General features: G+C 38.0%; 2 protein-coding genes and 1 long non-coding RNA gene across 3 annotated transcripts in view; 2 read left to right on the top strand and 1 right to left on the bottom strand.

Annotated features, from left to right (window-relative positions):
* The window catches only part of LOC129371628 (kelch domain-containing protein 8B-like), a 140,043-nt gene that overhangs the window by 33,478 nt on the left and 89,605 nt on the right, over window positions 1-16,960 (bottom strand). The window contains exon 3 of the mRNA XM_055048328.1: window positions 6,863-7,027. Coding sequence (XP_054904303.1) covers window positions 6,863-7,027 — 165 coding nt within the window. The remainder of the gene's footprint in view (window positions 1-6,862; window positions 7,028-16,960) is intronic.
* Window positions 354-1,610, top strand: LOC129371637 (uncharacterized). The gene is made up of 3 exons (XR_008607176.1): window positions 354-609; window positions 1,235-1,324; window positions 1,468-1,610. It is a non-coding gene; the product is annotated as an uncharacterized LOC129371637 (long non-coding RNA).
* On the top strand, window positions 1,823-4,071 carry LOC129371629 (uncharacterized). Its single transcript, XM_055048329.1, has 7 exons — window positions 1,823-2,086; window positions 2,187-2,280; window positions 2,373-2,484; window positions 2,562-2,784; window positions 3,157-3,328; window positions 3,398-3,525; window positions 3,669-4,071. The coding sequence occupies exons 4-7, from the start codon at window positions 2,683-2,685 to the stop codon at window positions 3,981-3,983; spliced, it is 717 nt and encodes a 238-aa protein (XP_054904304.1). The 5' UTR covers window positions 1,823-2,086; window positions 2,187-2,280; window positions 2,373-2,484; window positions 2,562-2,682; the 3' UTR covers window positions 3,984-4,071.

The raw sequence follows: 16,960 nt of genomic DNA on the forward strand, positions 1-16,960 counted from the left end.
CTGCAGCGTTGCTGTCAGGAGTAAAGATGAGTAAAGCCTCGGACAACTTCGACAGGCTTGTAAAAAGGTTTTGTCTTTGTGGTGTCACAGTCTGTGGGATTTCTATTTAAAGCCTGGAGGAGGGCAACGAAACAAGCATAACGGACAAAAGATTCGACAGCTCAGATTCTGAGTCAGTAGTGCTTTAACTTTAAGAAAAAGAGATGTTCACACGTCCTTTTTGCCTAGTGTAAGTTAAGTCTAAGTCTCTAATGACTAAAATTAAGTCTGAAATTGAACAGACGTCATCTTGTCTCCTTATTACACAGCATGGCTGTACACAGTAAAAACTGCGGTGTTAATATTTCAGTGTTAACCTAATTTAATCGAAATAGAGTATTTATAACTATATGGAGTGTAAATCGGCTCTGACGTCGGAGTTAAAAGTCAGAGTAAAATCCTACATTCACGCAGTGAAACTTTTGACTCTGTCAAGTGTCAAAAACGCGCCAGTAAAGATTTTTGCCAACCGCGAAGAGGAAGAGGAGGAGGAGGAAGCACCAGCTTTCTAAAGTTCGTGAAACGGTCATTTCCATTTGGGATTCTTAACGGAGTTGTGCTACAAGAAAGGTAAGTAACTTTTAACAATCCGGTAATTTATTTTAATATTAATTGTGATGAAGAACGATATTATAGCTTCTGTTATCCATTAAATATGTTCGCAACTATTATGCTACTAGCATACTCCATTCGCGTAGCAAATGGTTTTGGCACCATGGCTCAGTTTGTTAGTGGTGAAAAACCCTCCATGTCTCCTAATTTCTATACCCGTTTTATTCCGTTGTTCACAGTCAGGGTAGCGAGAGAAAGCTGTATGGTGTTAGGGCGACAGCCGAGGGATAGCCCTATATGCTAGACATGTTAGCGAAATATTTGCGAAGTTTTTCTTAAGGCTGTCAATGTAAGTATACGTAACTGTTATAAATTGTAATAGTGTTAATCACTGTACATTATGCCACAGAACCACATTCTGCGGGTACTTCGGGGTCGTAGCACCACCGAGTCACGTTAGCATGGTTAGCGCCATGGATGTAGCAGCTAACAGGCGCCATATTGCTTGTACAGATAATGTTCAATTGTATCGGAATATTAATTCAGTTTTCAAATGGCATTACCTTTGAAGCACATTTATTAACTATTTAAATATCTCTGTCATGGTTATTTATTTTTTCTCTTTTTTTCTTTTTTTAAATAGAACAAACCATGCTACTGCGTGTTTTGTTTGGTGGGGAGCAGAAGTACGTGAAACTTTCTGACCTAACATTTGATGCATTCCTGAAAGAAGGTTAGTGCATTAGTAAAATAATTAAATTGAACTCACTGACATGTTGTGAAATTAGTGGGGTTACTCTACTTATTTCAACCGAAAACATTTATCAGCTGTGAATGTTTTCATTTTCACTTGTTTAATATTTCTTTCTGCTTTAGTTTGTCTGAAATTTAACATTCCAGAAGGCAGACAAGACCTGAAAGTATATGACCAGTCTGATACAGAAGTTGATGTAGATGTTTTTGAAGAAATTGTGAATGAGACACCTGGAACCTTTCGAGTTATGTTGAGCAACAAAGAAGATCCTGGTAATCAATGTCAATTCACCAATGTATTTATATTTAATGTGGAAGCTGGCTTGGGAGCATTAGAGTTCTCCTAAATATGCTGTTGCTTTACTTTTTGCAGGTGCCTTTCTATCATCATCATCATCAGTTACATCTGATGACACTGTCATTCTGAATTTCACAATGTGTGACCAATCAGAAGAAGCCACTGCTGAAGGAAGTCAACCTAAAAGGCCATGTCACATAAATTATGAGGCGCAAGCGGCAAGTTATTATATTTAATTTAGCATTGTTTATGTACTTTCTAGGTTTAGTGGTTCAAGTTTTTAATATTTTTTTCTTTGAAATTGAAGTTGATTGAACAAATCTTGACAACAAAGCCTGGTGGTGAGCATATTATGCAAGAGTATGCAAGAACTAAATGCTTGACAGATGCAACCAGAAGACAGATGATAAACATCCTTACAGCTGCAATGACAGAAGCGCATGGGTAAGAATCATACTTATAAAGAAACATTTTGGTTTTGAATTGCTTTTCATTATTTTTTCCAAACGTCAGCTTAGTGACTCATTGTTTGATCATGTATCAGATCATCCCCTCCTAAAAGCATCAGAGTGATGTATGCTCAGGGCATTGTTGCCCTATTTCCCTATCTACAGGACCCGTTTTCAAAACATGGATATGTAAGTAAAAGGGTCTTAGCAACATTAAGTAAATATATTAACCTTCAAAAATGTTTATGGAATGATAAGTCTGCTTGTATTTATTTATATAGGAGCATTACTATGATCCAGAGAGCGGTTCAGGATACCTTGCATGGCGTTTAAAGACCATTCAAAGAAAAACCTCAGAGGAAAGGGTTGCCTCAAGTAGAAGATCTCCCAAAAGTAAGTTTTCTCAACAGTGAGTATAGGTAAAGTAATGTAAAATCTGTGGCTGGGAGTTCTAAACTTTTGTTTTTAAGGTGGTGGACCAGGCCATGGTCAATCCAGGATTTTCACTGCTGACAAAGTGCTGTGAGGGAAGTGGAAGCAGCTATTGCTGTTTTGAAACACTCTGCTGATGATGACACTGTCCGTGAGAAGATGATGGATACCTTCCATTACCGTCATTCAATGGTCAATGATGAAAAGAAAGCATCGAATGTCTTCTCTGTCTTTCCACGATTTCTGGACACACCAGGACTGGTAAGACAGGTTTATGTCTGACATTACTAAAATATTCAATGGCATCAGTCATATGAGTTTGTACTGTAACCTTTGTTTTACCAGTTTGAACCACAACTCTTTCTAAATTGTCATGTCCTTGGGAAAAAACACTTCACCTGCCTTGTCTGCTAGTGGTGTTCAGAAGGCCTGGTGACACAAGGACATGGCAGCATTGGCAGCAGTCTTCCGTTGTGCAACTGTGGCTACAATGTAGCTTACCACCATCAGCATGTGAATGACTAAATGTGGTGTAAATCACTTTGGGGTCCTCTGGACTTCATAAAGCACTGCACAAGTATAGGCCATTTACCTTCTTTCTCACTGTGAAATGCTTTTATTTTTGTATTTCAGATAGAACAAGATTTCAAACTCTTGTTTGGCGAAGGCACTGCCAACAAATTTTTGGAGAAGTGGCCCACCAGTCTCAAATCCAAGGCTATAAGGGAAAGCCATGGTCTGGTACCCACCACAGAGCTCTTGGCTTTATTGCGGAATGCAGAGCTGGCTGCTGAAGCTGACAATGGTATGTTGGACCTAATTGTGACAAATTCATATGTTGGTATGATGGTAACCTGAAGCTGTTGGTCTGTAGGTTGGGATAGTGACATGTCTGCTATTTTGCTTCTGCTGCATCTGCTACCATCATCTGCACAAGGGCGAAAAAGGCCGGGTAAGATGTCTGCATCTCAAGCAGTGGATCATCTCATCAGATTTCTAAAGGTACTGCTAGACAGTTGTTTAAAGATAAAAATGCATAATTCAATCTCTTCATTTTTACAATTTAAAATTTTTCTGTCTGATCGTCATTCAGAAATGTGTTACGAAATACTTTTTTCATGTTTTCATTTATTTCATTAATGTAGGTTGGAACCAGTGTACAGCAGCATCTTGACAAGATAACGCAACGTACCCAGCCCTACCTCCTTGCCCAGGGATCCATCCAAAGCAGTATTCATGCATTCTTCATTGTGATTGACAACTATGCTATTCCATGTAAGGCAACATGTTCAGTTGGAGCTCTTGAGCTCTTTAAGGCCCATTATGTGTTTGGTACATCATACAGTGCTCCCTTGACCAACTTCTTCACCTTTCTCCAAACAACTGTCTACAACATAGATGTTGGAGAAACAAAAGAAACGCCCAGAGTTGCAGAGTTGAGAGCAAGAATGCTCCATTAGTGTCACATAAAACAATGAAGTGTTTCATCTGCAAATGTGACAGTGATGCCCCAAACAGCCTAGTTAAGCACCTTAAACTAATCCATGGTCTTTGTTCTGGCAGGACTCTCCATATTAAATGTGGTGAAGTTGGATGCTCACGTTTTTTTGGTAGCTTTTCTGGTTTTAGAAAACATCTAAATAGATGTCATCTTAGTGATTCTTTTAAATCTGTAGAAGATGGTGGGGTTTCACCTTACAAAAATGTTTATTCTCAGTAATCTTTAAACATGATAAAAGGAGGTTCTGACATTTCTGAGGCAGTGCAAGTGTCTCCTGAGGTTCAAGTTATGAAAGTGAACTGGGCAAAGCACAGTGGGTTTATCTACCGTCCTCATCTGGTTATTTGTGGCAAAGTTGAATCTGAAATGCCTGTCTTTTACCAGATAAAGTCTGTGTTCCTTTTCAAAAACAAATTGTTGTTGCTTACATTACCTTTATGTACAGTAGCTTTTCATGAACATTTTCATGCTTATGAAGTTACTAAAATGATGCAAGGTTTTGTTGTGTTTGATGTCAACCATCTATGTTATCCGAAGCCCTTTGACATACAAATCTCATATGAAGCAACTGACACTGCTCTTTTTGTTGTCCCATATTGCTATCTTTGGTGAACATTGTTTTGAAGATGTGTAAACTGACACTGTTACAGTAATGATGTCACTGGATCATAAAGTTGAATAAATGTCAGTGTGAACGTAAAACTTTGTGATTATTGTGATTAGTAGATTTTTTAAAACCCATATAATGCTAAATGGTATATGTGTAATAAAAAAAAAGTGGAGAAAGGAAAAAAAAAAAACACCATAAAGTGTAAATTTTTAAGTAAATTTAGTGTAAAATCAACTCCATAAAAATTATAGCATTACTCTGAAGAGTGTAAACAAGCTACAGTGTTAAATAATTTGACTCACTGACTTGTTGATTTTGACACTAAAATGAGTCAAATTAACTCTGAAAATTTTACACTGGCTATAGAGTACATTTTACACTATTTTCGAGTGGGACCAAATGTTATACGAAACGGAGTTAATTTCAACTCTATAGGTGTTAAAATAACACTTTCGTTTTTACTGTGTAGGATTGGAGTTCTAATCATTTTCCTTCAGGATACATTACCTGCTAAACATTTAACATGTTTGACTTTAAGAAACGTCAGCTCAATATGTCAATCAGTTTTTGCCCTTTTAAAACTGCAGCATTTAACTTTTACATAAATATGTCTTCTAAACTGCAACAGACTGGTGACCTGTCCAAGGTGACCCCGTCTCTCAACCAAAACGTTTAGCACTTCCCGACCAAGAGGGACAAGAGTAAGAAAATGTGGTCCTACTGCCATCTGCATGGCCAAAAACAACCAATCAGAGCCAGGAGGAGAGCCTCAACGCTGTTTAAAGGGTTGTACATGTCAATGAATGAATGACATTGACATGTCACACATGACTGCTCAATGTGGGATTTTCATTGTGTTTTTCATTTAATGGAAAAACTGCAATTGCAAAATTGTGTTTTTTCGACATTAGTATTGATAAAGTTTTCCTCACATTTATAATGGAAACTCGGTTTATTTTTATAAGGACATGTACTGTTCCTATATTTATTACTGCTCAAAAGGTCTCATCTTACCAGATCATTCCTTTGCATATAGTTTGTTAGTTTATGTGAATGTTCTGCTTTTCATGTATTTGGACCAGTTCCTCCCAGAATCGTCCTCATTATTCTAACTAAGCTCCATGTTCCATTTTTGGCTTGGCTTTGGCATTGTACTTGTGTACCCATTCACACTCACACTTATGTTCACTGGATAGCAGCTAGTGGACAGAAGTCCCCACACCAAGACAGGGCAGGTGAAGTGTCTTGCCCAATAACAAGAGACAGGAGGAGCGGGGATCAAACCAGCAATCTGCTGATTATTTCTACTTTTGTTTTTATAAAAAGGTTAAGCTTAACCGTCTTGCACATCTGCATTTCATTAATTTAAAACCAAGTAAGAATGACAATGATATAAAATATAAAGTTTGTCGTTCCTGCACTCCTGAAATACTAGCCAAGACCTTGCAACAGTAATCAACATCCAGTGGGTTTTTAATGTCCGTGTAGGATTTTCATTCAGTGACAACAGGATACAAAAGTTAAATTGAGCTTCTATTTAAAAGTTCAAGGGCTTTCATTTAGGGATAGTTAAGAATTTACCCAGTGTGAAAGAGCAAGCATAGTCTTCTTGAAGTAAAATAAAGTTTAGGCGGAAACTCAAAATCAGTCTCTTAATAGATTCAGCCTTTTTCTTATCTACAGAGCAGCTTTTAGCAGAAGCTCAGCTCTACTAGTGGCAACTGTACAAAGATTTTGAGTGTTTCTTCAGCCTGAGAAACACATTTTTCTCTTTCTATCAGTCAGTTTCACAGCTTGGAAAATGCCAGACAGAAAAAGTCAAAACTGAAAAATTTGTGGTGCAGCAACAGTCGCACATCCCATAATCTCAGCTTCGTGTCAATATCTGAATGAAAACAAAAACAGATCCCTTTGTTAAACCTAGATGAACCACCAACATCTGTGAAAGACATTCTCAACAACTCAGTTCCAGACATCAAAATTAGTTGAGTTTAAATTACAAATATGTGCAAAAGTTTCTTCATACATACAGCTGCACAAAGAATGCAAGTGGCAACAAATGAGTGTGTTCCTGCTGTACACAAACTGGGGTGACATAAAGAAATAAGTGTTTCCATTCAGTTTTGAGAAATATATCAATTTGGGTACGACTGCTTGGAGAGTTTGGAGAATCACCATTACAGAATCCAGTGAATGCACAGAGAGTGAATGTTGTAGTGTTATCTTACCCATCAGGTAAATTCTGTTTCCTATTACGAAGGGCGTGGCTCCGTAGCGTGGCGTAGGCATGGAGGTGGTGGTCTGCCACTGATCCTTCTCTGCTTCGTAGACTTTAACAAAAGCCTGAGGTGTTGTGTCTGCTCCCATTCCGCCCAGGGCGAACACCTTCCCATCTGCAGAGAGACGCCCAGCAGAGACATTGTGATTATTAAAAAGTTCATAAGACCATAATATGAGTTACATGGTCACTGAAACCATCCGTCCATGTTTCATCAGCTGTTCCCTGTGAGCCAGCAGTCCAGTTTTTTAATGGAAATTCACATAAAAACAACAGAAATGACATTTTTTCACACTAATACAAATTTTCTGCAGTAATGTCCAGAACGTATGGTTTAAATGATGCAAACTCTCACCCGCAGGTGGCAGTATTTCCCACTTTTGCTACATTGATGCCTCAGCTTTACTGCATGTCCAATTATAATCAATGATCTATAAGGCGAGTAACAAAAAATATTTACCGTTGTGCAAGTTTATTTTACACGATTTGTAATGATTTACTTTTGAAAGGGGTTTAAAGCTCTATGAAACTTTTAGAAAAAGTTTTGTTTATTTTTTTATGCATTTATTGTTTTAAATATTTGTTGAAACTGTCCCCATGTTATGACACGATGGCATGACACATCTGTGGAACAGAACTGTGCTGCTCCTCCTTCTCCCAGTGCTCTGCTATTATGCAGCTTCCTGAATTTTGCACTAAGCTTCAAGTTATTTATTTAGGTTTCTGGGGCAGGGAGTCAGTATTTGAGAGCTTTCTCACCATGGCTGACCACTGCAGTGTGTCTGTGTGGAGAGGAGAGATCCAGAGCCAAGCCTGGCCTAAACCTGTAACGGTGAGTATGGGAGCTGTAGTGACCAAAGCAAGTATATTATGCCCTTCTCACAGATATCAGCCAATTCTGTGCATTTCCACAACTTACTGTGATTTCCACTTAATTTATGTAAAACAAAAATCTGCGAAAAGGAATAGGGACGATATTTCATAGTGACATCTCCTGACACAATTAGTCAAATACTGCTGAATCCGAGAGATTCCTTTTTTTACTTAAGATACTGACGTTTATACTGATATCTGAGGTTTAATTTCAATCAATACGACACGACACAGAAAAACAGCTGAATTTACACATACATTTTTGTAAATAAATGTTCTGAATTCGAAATTAATTTGATAACTTTACACCAGTACAATACACTTCCATACACCAATAACATCCCAAGTTTGGTCAAACATGTAACAACAACAACTTTAATTTGTTCAGTCAGCCAACGTAAAATAAATAATAAAGAAACTGAAACTGACAAAAACAATAGATGACCACTTTTGTCAAATATGTAAAAAAAAAAACAAAACAAACAAAAAAAAAACTTCCTCAAACATTATTTCAAATGATTCAGAAAGTGTAATTAGGGATTCTAAATATTAGGAATGCACTGATATGACCCTATTGTTCTCTAATATTAATGTTGTTATGTCCAAAAAACAATATTTACAGATACTATATGTATTTCACTTCTGTTGTGACATCTTTGGGGATGAAGCGGAAATGACCAGAACAGACAGCAACAAGATCAATATAAATATCAGTTGTTTATATTGACCCAGTTTTATTTATCGGACTGAAACAGATATGTTACAAAAATGACTTATATCGTCATTTTTATCTTATATTGGCCGATATCTTTGTTATATTGTGCATCCTTGCTAAATATAAAAAGCATGCTCAAGCTCAGAGCACAAAGAACAGAATTAGATTGGTGCATCTCTACTAAGTGCCAATCCACCCAACTTTCTATCTGACTCAAACTTAGAAAACAATCATAAAGCAAATGGATAAAAATGTTGCTCATAACTCCAAAGAGCCAAAGAATCTGATGCATTACTGTGCCCTTCAGTCCGGTCAATACAGCTCAAGCAGTGACATCCACTCATCTCTTTGTCATTCACACAATCTGCATTATTTATTTCATGAGTCTGAGAAACGACCCATGGAAAAGGTTTTCACAAGGACATCTACGAACATCTTCAGCTACCGCAGTGCCATTAGAATACAGGAAAGAGGTGGGGGAGAAACTGCTGAGCTAGCCAACATGATGCCACTGCTGAAACACTGCAGGGCCAGGAAAAAAGAGAAGAGAGGGAGAGAGAGAAGATAGGAATGAATAAACAGGAGGAGGAAACTCTGAAGGAAAAGACCTGAACTGATGAAATGATTGCATTAATAAACCAGTAGCTCTCTGAAAGTTGTAACAAGACAAAGGTGGTAAAGAGCAAGACTGAGAAAAGAAAGAGAAGTGAATCAGAGGGACTCTTAGTCACTCAGGCAGATGATGGATATTCTGAGCTGTGACTTAAACTGTGAAGAACAAAGCAATAATAAATCTGTCTCTCAGGATGCAGCAATCTGCACGTACTTCTGCTCTCAGGCCTGGGTAAATCCGATTTTACTGCTGCACATAAACCAAATGGTGCAGAAAGAACACTCATAGCATGAAGCATGGCATAATACATGTATTTGGAGAGGAGCTGCAAGGAAGGGTAATCACATCACTGCAGAGTTTTTAAATTCTACCAATGAATTAGAAGGAATTGGAAGGAGTTATAAAAATCATCCCCAAACAAACAACCTAGAACAGCCAGGTGCGACCGCCTGGCTGTTCTGGCCAGGTGGTCAGGGGTAAAGAGGTAGGGCAAAATGAAATACCTTCCCTCTAACTGGTGACATAGACCCAATACCCACAATCCACACAGCTCTGTTCAGTCGCTTTAATCCAACTCTAGTTTGTTTATCTATAAGTTGGGTTCGTTTGGGGAGAAGTGAATGAACAATCGAACTCTGGTCCGCCTACAAAACTCTGTCTCAACTCGGTTGAAGTGAACTCTGGTGAGTTTGTGAACAGATTTTTATATTTTATCCTTTTACCCTTTCGGAGACCACTCTGACTGGCAGACTATAGCGCAGGGCAGTCTGGGTAAGTACAACAAAAACACATGTGTGCGTGTGTGTGTTGGTCTGACATTAGTGTAAGAAATTGCTTGTGTGGTAAGCCAGTTATTGAAGAGAATTTAACACATTTGAGTCAAAGAGAAATCCTACAAACGCTAAAATTTGACATTACTCCATATTCATTTACATTTCTGGTTAAACCCTCGGTTTTGATTTATCAGAAGTGAACGTTGGGTAAAAACAACCAAAACAAGTTCAGCACAAGGAGGAGAAAAGACTTGTGGTCTTTTACCAAAGACAAAAAAGAAATTCTACAACTACTGAAATCTGACTCCAATTCATTTGTGTTTACATTTTATGAAGAAGGAAGTTGTCCGAAGTGTCTTCTTCTGAGGTTTTCATGATGTTTCCTACAGTGCTTGTTGATGCACTGCCCCCACAGGTGAGGGGGTGGGGGAGAGACAGGTTTTTTAAAGGCTTTGGTGAGTTTGACAAAACCCAGTGAGCTGATTGGGCGCCTAGCCCTGATTTTTCTCCTCCAGGGCAGCCAGTGCACACCTTTTAGAGCAACACAAATAGGCAGCCCAGCCATTATGCATATTTGCAACAAATTGTCCCAACTCTAAGCTAATCAGCTCAATAGAACATGCAAAACATGTTTGACATAAACAGCAGTTTCTGTCAGGCAGTTTACTTTGCGATACCGAGTATGTGGTTGTGAAAGTATCTTTGCACAGACATGCCCAGCAGACTCCCTCAATAAGAACGCTTCAGGTGTCTGCACATAGTGAAGCATGTGGAAAAAAGAAATACGTCACCAACACCAGCAGTAAGGATTTTCCCCAGAAACTAGAACCCAGCAGACAGGATAAAATGATAGAACTTATTAGGAAGAAATTCATATAAAAGTCTAAATATGGTGAAGTCACAAAAGGCATACTTCTGTCAGCAAAAACCTGAGGTTGTGACAAGACAAGATCAAAAGGTAACAAAATGAGCTGAAAGTGGGTGTGATGGACTGCAGATACTCAGGAGTCAACATCAAAGATCAAAAATGCTCTTTCAAAAAGTTCGACTCAGGAACCCAGCAGGGTCTGATACAGGACAAACAACCAGACGCACATTCACACCCGGGGCAATTTAGAGTGTTCAATTCACCGAGCAGTGATGTTCTGGTCTGTGGGAGGAAACCGGAATACCCAGAGAGAACATGCAAGCGTCATGCAGAAAGACCTCAGGTTGGGATTTGAACCTTCTTGCTGTTAGACAACTGTGCCTCTGAGAAGCTCCCAGATGCACCTGAGCTCAATTCCAAATGTCATAAAACATATCAAAAATATGTTTATTTTTTATTAAGAGGTATTTTTTTAAAGAAAACGTCCTATAAATGTACTGACCTCTGATGTCAAACATTTTATTGTGAGAGTAGGAAAACACACATGGACAATGTTCTCTAGTTAATTAAAATAAGCTTTATTTTTCATGGCCGTCCTCACCCTGGGAGACTCCATGGCAACAACAGAGTGACATACAGGCCGTTAAAGCTTGCGGCTGCGTGGCACATCGGCGCACGCTAAATAAAATCCATCCCAAATCAGCGCCTGACCTTGAGACTCTTTCTAGAAAGAAGTAATTAAAAATGCCCGTTGAGGTCAGAACCACAGAAAACACAAATGCAAACACAAATTACCTCAGAAGGATTTGAGGTCTGAATATTATTTCAAAGTGGTGGTTATCACTCTGCTGGTTTTATTCACATTTTCCAACACAAACCCGTCGTCAGTGTCTGGTCCCGGTTAGACGCTGCTGCTCATCCCTAATCATTATTTTCACTTTTCTCTGCATTTCTACATTTACTCCTTTTTCATCACTCCCCATCACTTTTTACGCTTATTTCATCCTCTTCTCTTTTCTTACCGAATATTTTATCCTTTTATCCATGTTGTGCTTATCTCATTCTTCAGTATAGAGCATCCATTTCCCTCCTCTTAATGTAGAATTCTGCCCTGCGTGTTGAAAATATAAAGCGGCTTCAGGAAATCACAATCGGGGATCACTATGGATTATAGATTCAAAGCACAAAAACTTTCCACAGTTTTATTATATTGTTTTTCTTCTTCTGTTCTAATTGCTAATATCTACATTTTGTTACATTAAATTATTGAACAAACTTCAATGTATTTTATCAGGGTTTCGTCTGATAGATTGATGCAAAGTAGCACATCATGGTGGTATAGAATGAAAATTGAATGTGATTTTTTTTTTTAGATTAAAAATAAATCTGAATAGTGTGGCATACTAATCCACCCCCCTTGATTTGATACCCCTAAAATAAAATCCAGAGCAAAATCTCAGTGAGAGCATTAGCGAACAAACAACGACAAAAGCTAAGATTATTCCAGATATGTCAGCTTCCATTTTGTTAAAAATAATTATTTGCACACTTCTTCAGTAATTAGTGGAGAAAATGTTAAAGTCGTTACAGCAATCGAACTCTTCTTAGGAACCAGAAAATGGCATAAAAATGCCTGTTTACTTTCTCACCAAGCTGAGGGTGAAATCCAAATCAGGTAATCAAAAAGCTAGAGAGAGAATCAATTTATTCAACAATTACCATAATTCAGTCATATTTAGTGTATAATATATGCACATATATATTCCTCATAGAGGAATACAACAAAATTCAAATATTTAAATCAACTAAAATATGTGTGCTCAGTTGAAACCAGATAATTACATACACTGAATAAACAAAAATATTTTTTTTCTGGCTGCTTAAATTTAAATCAAATGAAACATTTCTTGTTTTAGCCTAGTTAACAAATCAAAATCACTATTGTAATTCTAAGTGGCAGAAAACTTGCTGAGAAAATTTTCTTTGAGAATTTTTGTAACGTTCCCTGAGTTCAAACCTTTTTGGCTTTTGGTGTTTGAAATCCTCCTAAAATAGAAAAGTGTAATGACATTCATCTCTTAATCCATGCAGTGCCGTATTTAGAGAAATAAGGGCCACGGGGCTGGAGCAAGTGTTGGTCACCACGCCTCCCAGAAATTTTTTTTAAAAATCCTCATGCAAATTACAGAATATTGATGAGGAAGCCTACAGATGACCAGGTACACATTGTTAGATGGTTGATTAAAAACATGTAGCAGATGACTCCAGGTTGGTCCTAAAATGATGAGCTGGAACTTCATAATTTTAATATTTGGGTGTTGTTTCAATTAATAAAGAAATATAACAATATTTAATAAACACCACAAGCTAAACACGAAGGGAAAAAAATAAAATAAAAAGTTAGAGGGTACCACCTACACCCACCTATCCTTGCAAGATATGACATAAAACATCCAAAACTAACACAGAGAATATTTCTTTATATTCCATTTCATCCAATATCACTTCATATACGATGGAGCAACTTTTTCATTCAACAGCGGGTGAGAGAGCAGAACAACTTGTCTACAACGAGATGCTATTCTGAGCTTATTGGTCAAGAACACACTCACAGACCGCTCAATAGCAAAGGTGCAGTTTATATGGCAGCAATTACAGTTCCCTCTTTAAGTGAAGACAAATCAATACTTCTTTCAACAAGGAAACTCAACCCAAGGACCAAAAGATCAAACCGTTTGTATTAGAAAGATCTCAAGCCGTTTTGGTGATGATCGATATAAATAACCATACACAGAAAAAACAGGCCTGGGGTTTTACATTCACAGCTTCCTTCTCATGTTATGGAGACACACACCTTTCAACAGATGGAGAGTCTGTTTTATCTACGTCTACAGAGCAGAGATACATCATACAAATAAGCGCTGTCTCAGTTTAGGTATACCAGATGCTTAGAAGGGAACTTTGATGACAAATGCAAAACAGAAACATTCATCACTTTTTTGTTTTTGTACTCTCACCTTCCTGTCAGTAAAATGTTGTTATGTAAAGCACCTTGAACCGCCTTGCTGCTGAAATCTGCTATTCAAATAAACTTTATTGATACGCTCTTTAGAATTGAAGGGCTGGATCCAAACAACATCTTATTTAAATTCAACCCTGCCATGGGAAAAAAGTATGCTAAAAGTTAGCTTCTTATTTTGACATACAATGCCAATAAAGTATTAAGGAAAAGTAAGAAAGAGGGAATGAAAGTAGGATCATAATCAGGAACAAATGTAGGAATGAAGAGAGAAAGAAAAAGAGAGAGAGCAATGAGCTCTGCAGTTTTCCACAAACACCAACTTGTAATTGGGTCTGAACTAATCGACCAACAGGAAGCTGTTCGTTTCTGTCCACCACTGACGCTGCTCTCTTTCCATTAAGCGCTTCCTCCCTCTGCTGTCACTGTTCCTGCTCGTGACATTCAAACATCCTGGAACGATTGATCAATGAGTCGGAACTGCGCTGGAGCGGCTCCAGAGCCACCGGGCCAGACGCTCCACATCATAACGACAGCATCTCCACGCTGCTCCCTGGCTCATAAACGGCTTTTACTTCTGTTGTTATGTCGGTTCTGCAATTTACACTTTAGGCTGAGATTTAGAAAAATCAAACGCTCATGTAATTAAGGTTTTGATTTGAAGCCCAGTACAGAGCGAGCACAGCTCACACTGGGATTGACTGGAAACCACAGAGCCAGCACTGGGAAGCTGTTAATTAGTGTCTGCATAAACACAGACAGTGAAGTTTTCTAATTACTTAGTTCACAAACAGAACCATCTGTGTCATTAAGTTCATTTGTAAGGGAATATTTTGCAGTTCAGTACATTTATGAGACAATTCTTTGGCTGATCTGCTGCTGGGTTTCCGAGCGTATAGTGTCCTTTAAAACTCTTGACTTATAATTGAACTTTATCACATGTTCAGACAAATATGCTGTCTGTGTACCTAATAGATGTTTTATTCAGAGTGAACATGGCAGGCTGCACAGGGGTAGAACGGTGGAGATGTTTCATAACTTTGATACGTTAATTTGGATTATTTATGAAGATTTTCACGCGTTGAAGATTTTCACGCAAAAAAAAAGTTTTTAAATTGTTTTATTTTACATACTAAGGTTTTGACTGGAACTTTTGTATTTTGTTGTGATCAATCTGAGCTTCATCTGTTTTGCAAAGAAGAATGGGCAAAAATTTCAGTCTCAGTCTTTTTTCTTCCACAAGGGTAAGAATATTTTTGAAAGGTACTGAACAGACTAGATATCAATATCTGTATCGGTCTTGATAGGTTGTCAATCTGTTTTTGTCCATTTCAGTTTCTTTATTATTTATTTTAACATTGGTCATTATTCTCTTAATTGCGCTGACTGAACAAATTATAGCTTTGTTCTTTTTGAATTTTTGACCAAACTTTGAAGCTTTTGATGCATCAAATAAATGTGTATCTCAGTACCTATACGTCTTTGTTTTAAAAAAGAAATATTTGAATCCATTTCAGCTGATATTCTGTATTGGATCGGTATCAATTGATACCAAACCTCTGATATGGGAACATGAAGTGGATGGTTGCATTTCCAGCAGGTCATCGATTTTCTTGAGGAACTCGTCCCTTAATGGTCCCTTAATTTTAAACAAACCAATAAATTACAGCTTTTATTTAATAACTGAAAAACAAACACATAGCTATGATAGTCGTGTTCTTTATGTGTCTGGGTTGAACTGTTCACAGTGACAGCTCTTCTTCAGCAGCAATAAAATTTTAATTAGAGCGAACAGCAGGAAGTTGGCCTAGTTCCCCAAGTTCAGGCAAGGCGACCATGATTCATCTCTTAAACGTAAAACTCTGGAAGCGCTTCAATGGAAAACATCCATTTTTATACAAACAAACCATTTTGATGTAAACCAAAGACAGCCGAACACAACTACGCACCAGAATGCTGTAAACATCCAACCAATGAGAGATTCTCCAGACGAGGAGAAAAGGTTTTCCCCAAAAACAAAAAAATTCAATACCTTCTTGAACTTTTCTGCAGAGACCTGCAGAACTTGGATAAATAAACCAATCAGAACACTTCTCAATGCTTCAAAGTGGCCTGTCAGGATGGCTAACATCAGAAGATGCTGCTGTATGTTATAAAAACATGACAGGATTTTCTGCGGAGTCAGCAAAAAAGCAAAAGCTGCAGCAACTGTACAGAAAAACCGGCTGCTTTAAATTCACAAAACGGAACCCGTCATCAATTTCAGCTGACAAGTGATAAAGTCCGTCTTTTTTTTTTTTTTAAGAAAAAAAAAAGTGCATATTGATATCTGGGGAGCTTTCCCCTCAGCGCACAAACCCATCCAGAACATTCAATTTCCTCATGCGTGTCCTGACCTTCCCCACTGTGCGGTGACATTTTCCTCACCCCATCTACTGCATCTAAATTCCCTTAACGCCGCGCACCACAAAAACTCAGTAAAGACAGAAAACGACTGGATGCCCTTTGCTGGTTTAGTAAAACCCATTGAGCAAATTTTTGGAAGGGAAAAAAAGTGAAATAATGAAGCTTTTTCACTATTAAAAGATGCCATTAAATTGCTCTTTTGTGCAAAGTATTGGGCATCTGAATAGCACTAATGGAGCAGCTAAAACGGATGCTGAGGGAGATTGTAGTAAAGAAAAAAAGAAGGGTTAGTGCTCACAGTCAGCCTCCCTGACTAAATAAGCTTCCTAATTTGGCCAGATTTAACCAGTTCAGGGCTGTTTTTGCAGAACAACATTTATTGTTTGTTCCTTTAGGATTAAACACTTTCACAATTTTCTCCCAAACTCGAGTAAAGGGCTTCTCTAGGGACACCTAGAGGCAAAAAACAAAATGAAACCAAAAAACAAATGAATACATATGGTACCTCTAATGAGCAGCAGGCAAGTTCGAGAAGCAACCGATCCATTCCACCTACAGGGACACACCGATCCACTTTTTTAAACTTCCGATACCAATGCCGATATCAGAGGTTCGGTATCGGCTGATACCAATCGGATAAAGAAATCCAGTTCTGGATTGACTTAAAATGTTTCTTCTTTTAACCCTCTCCAGGCAGATGTTGCAGATTTGCAACAACTCAATGCTACTTAGCTAGTCTTTGCAAGTAATTTGAGCCTGAGAGGGTTAAACACACCTGACT

Source organism: Poeciliopsis prolifica, unplaced genomic scaffold (genome assembly GCF_027474105.1).
Source record: "Poeciliopsis prolifica strain line A6 unplaced genomic scaffold, Auburn_PproV2 SCAFFOLD027, whole genome shotgun sequence".
Taxonomy (NCBI): domain Eukaryota; kingdom Metazoa; phylum Chordata; class Actinopteri; order Cyprinodontiformes; family Poeciliidae; genus Poeciliopsis; species Poeciliopsis prolifica.

What these genes read in the sequence shown, in the direction of transcription:
- LOC129371629 (XM_055048329.1), top strand. Translation starts at nt 2,683, where the DNA reads ATGATGGATACCTTCCATTACCGTCATTCAATGGTCAATGATGAAAAG. An exon ending in GGCTGCTGAAGCTGACAATG is followed by an intron (nt 3,329 to 3,397) that starts GTATGTTGGACC and finishes GTTGGTCTGTAG; the next exon opens with GTTGGGATAGTGACATGTCT. An exon ending in ATCTCATCAGATTTCTAAAG is followed by an intron (nt 3,526 to 3,668) that starts GTACTGCTAGAC and finishes TCATTAATGTAG; the next exon opens with GTTGGAACCAGTGTACAGCA.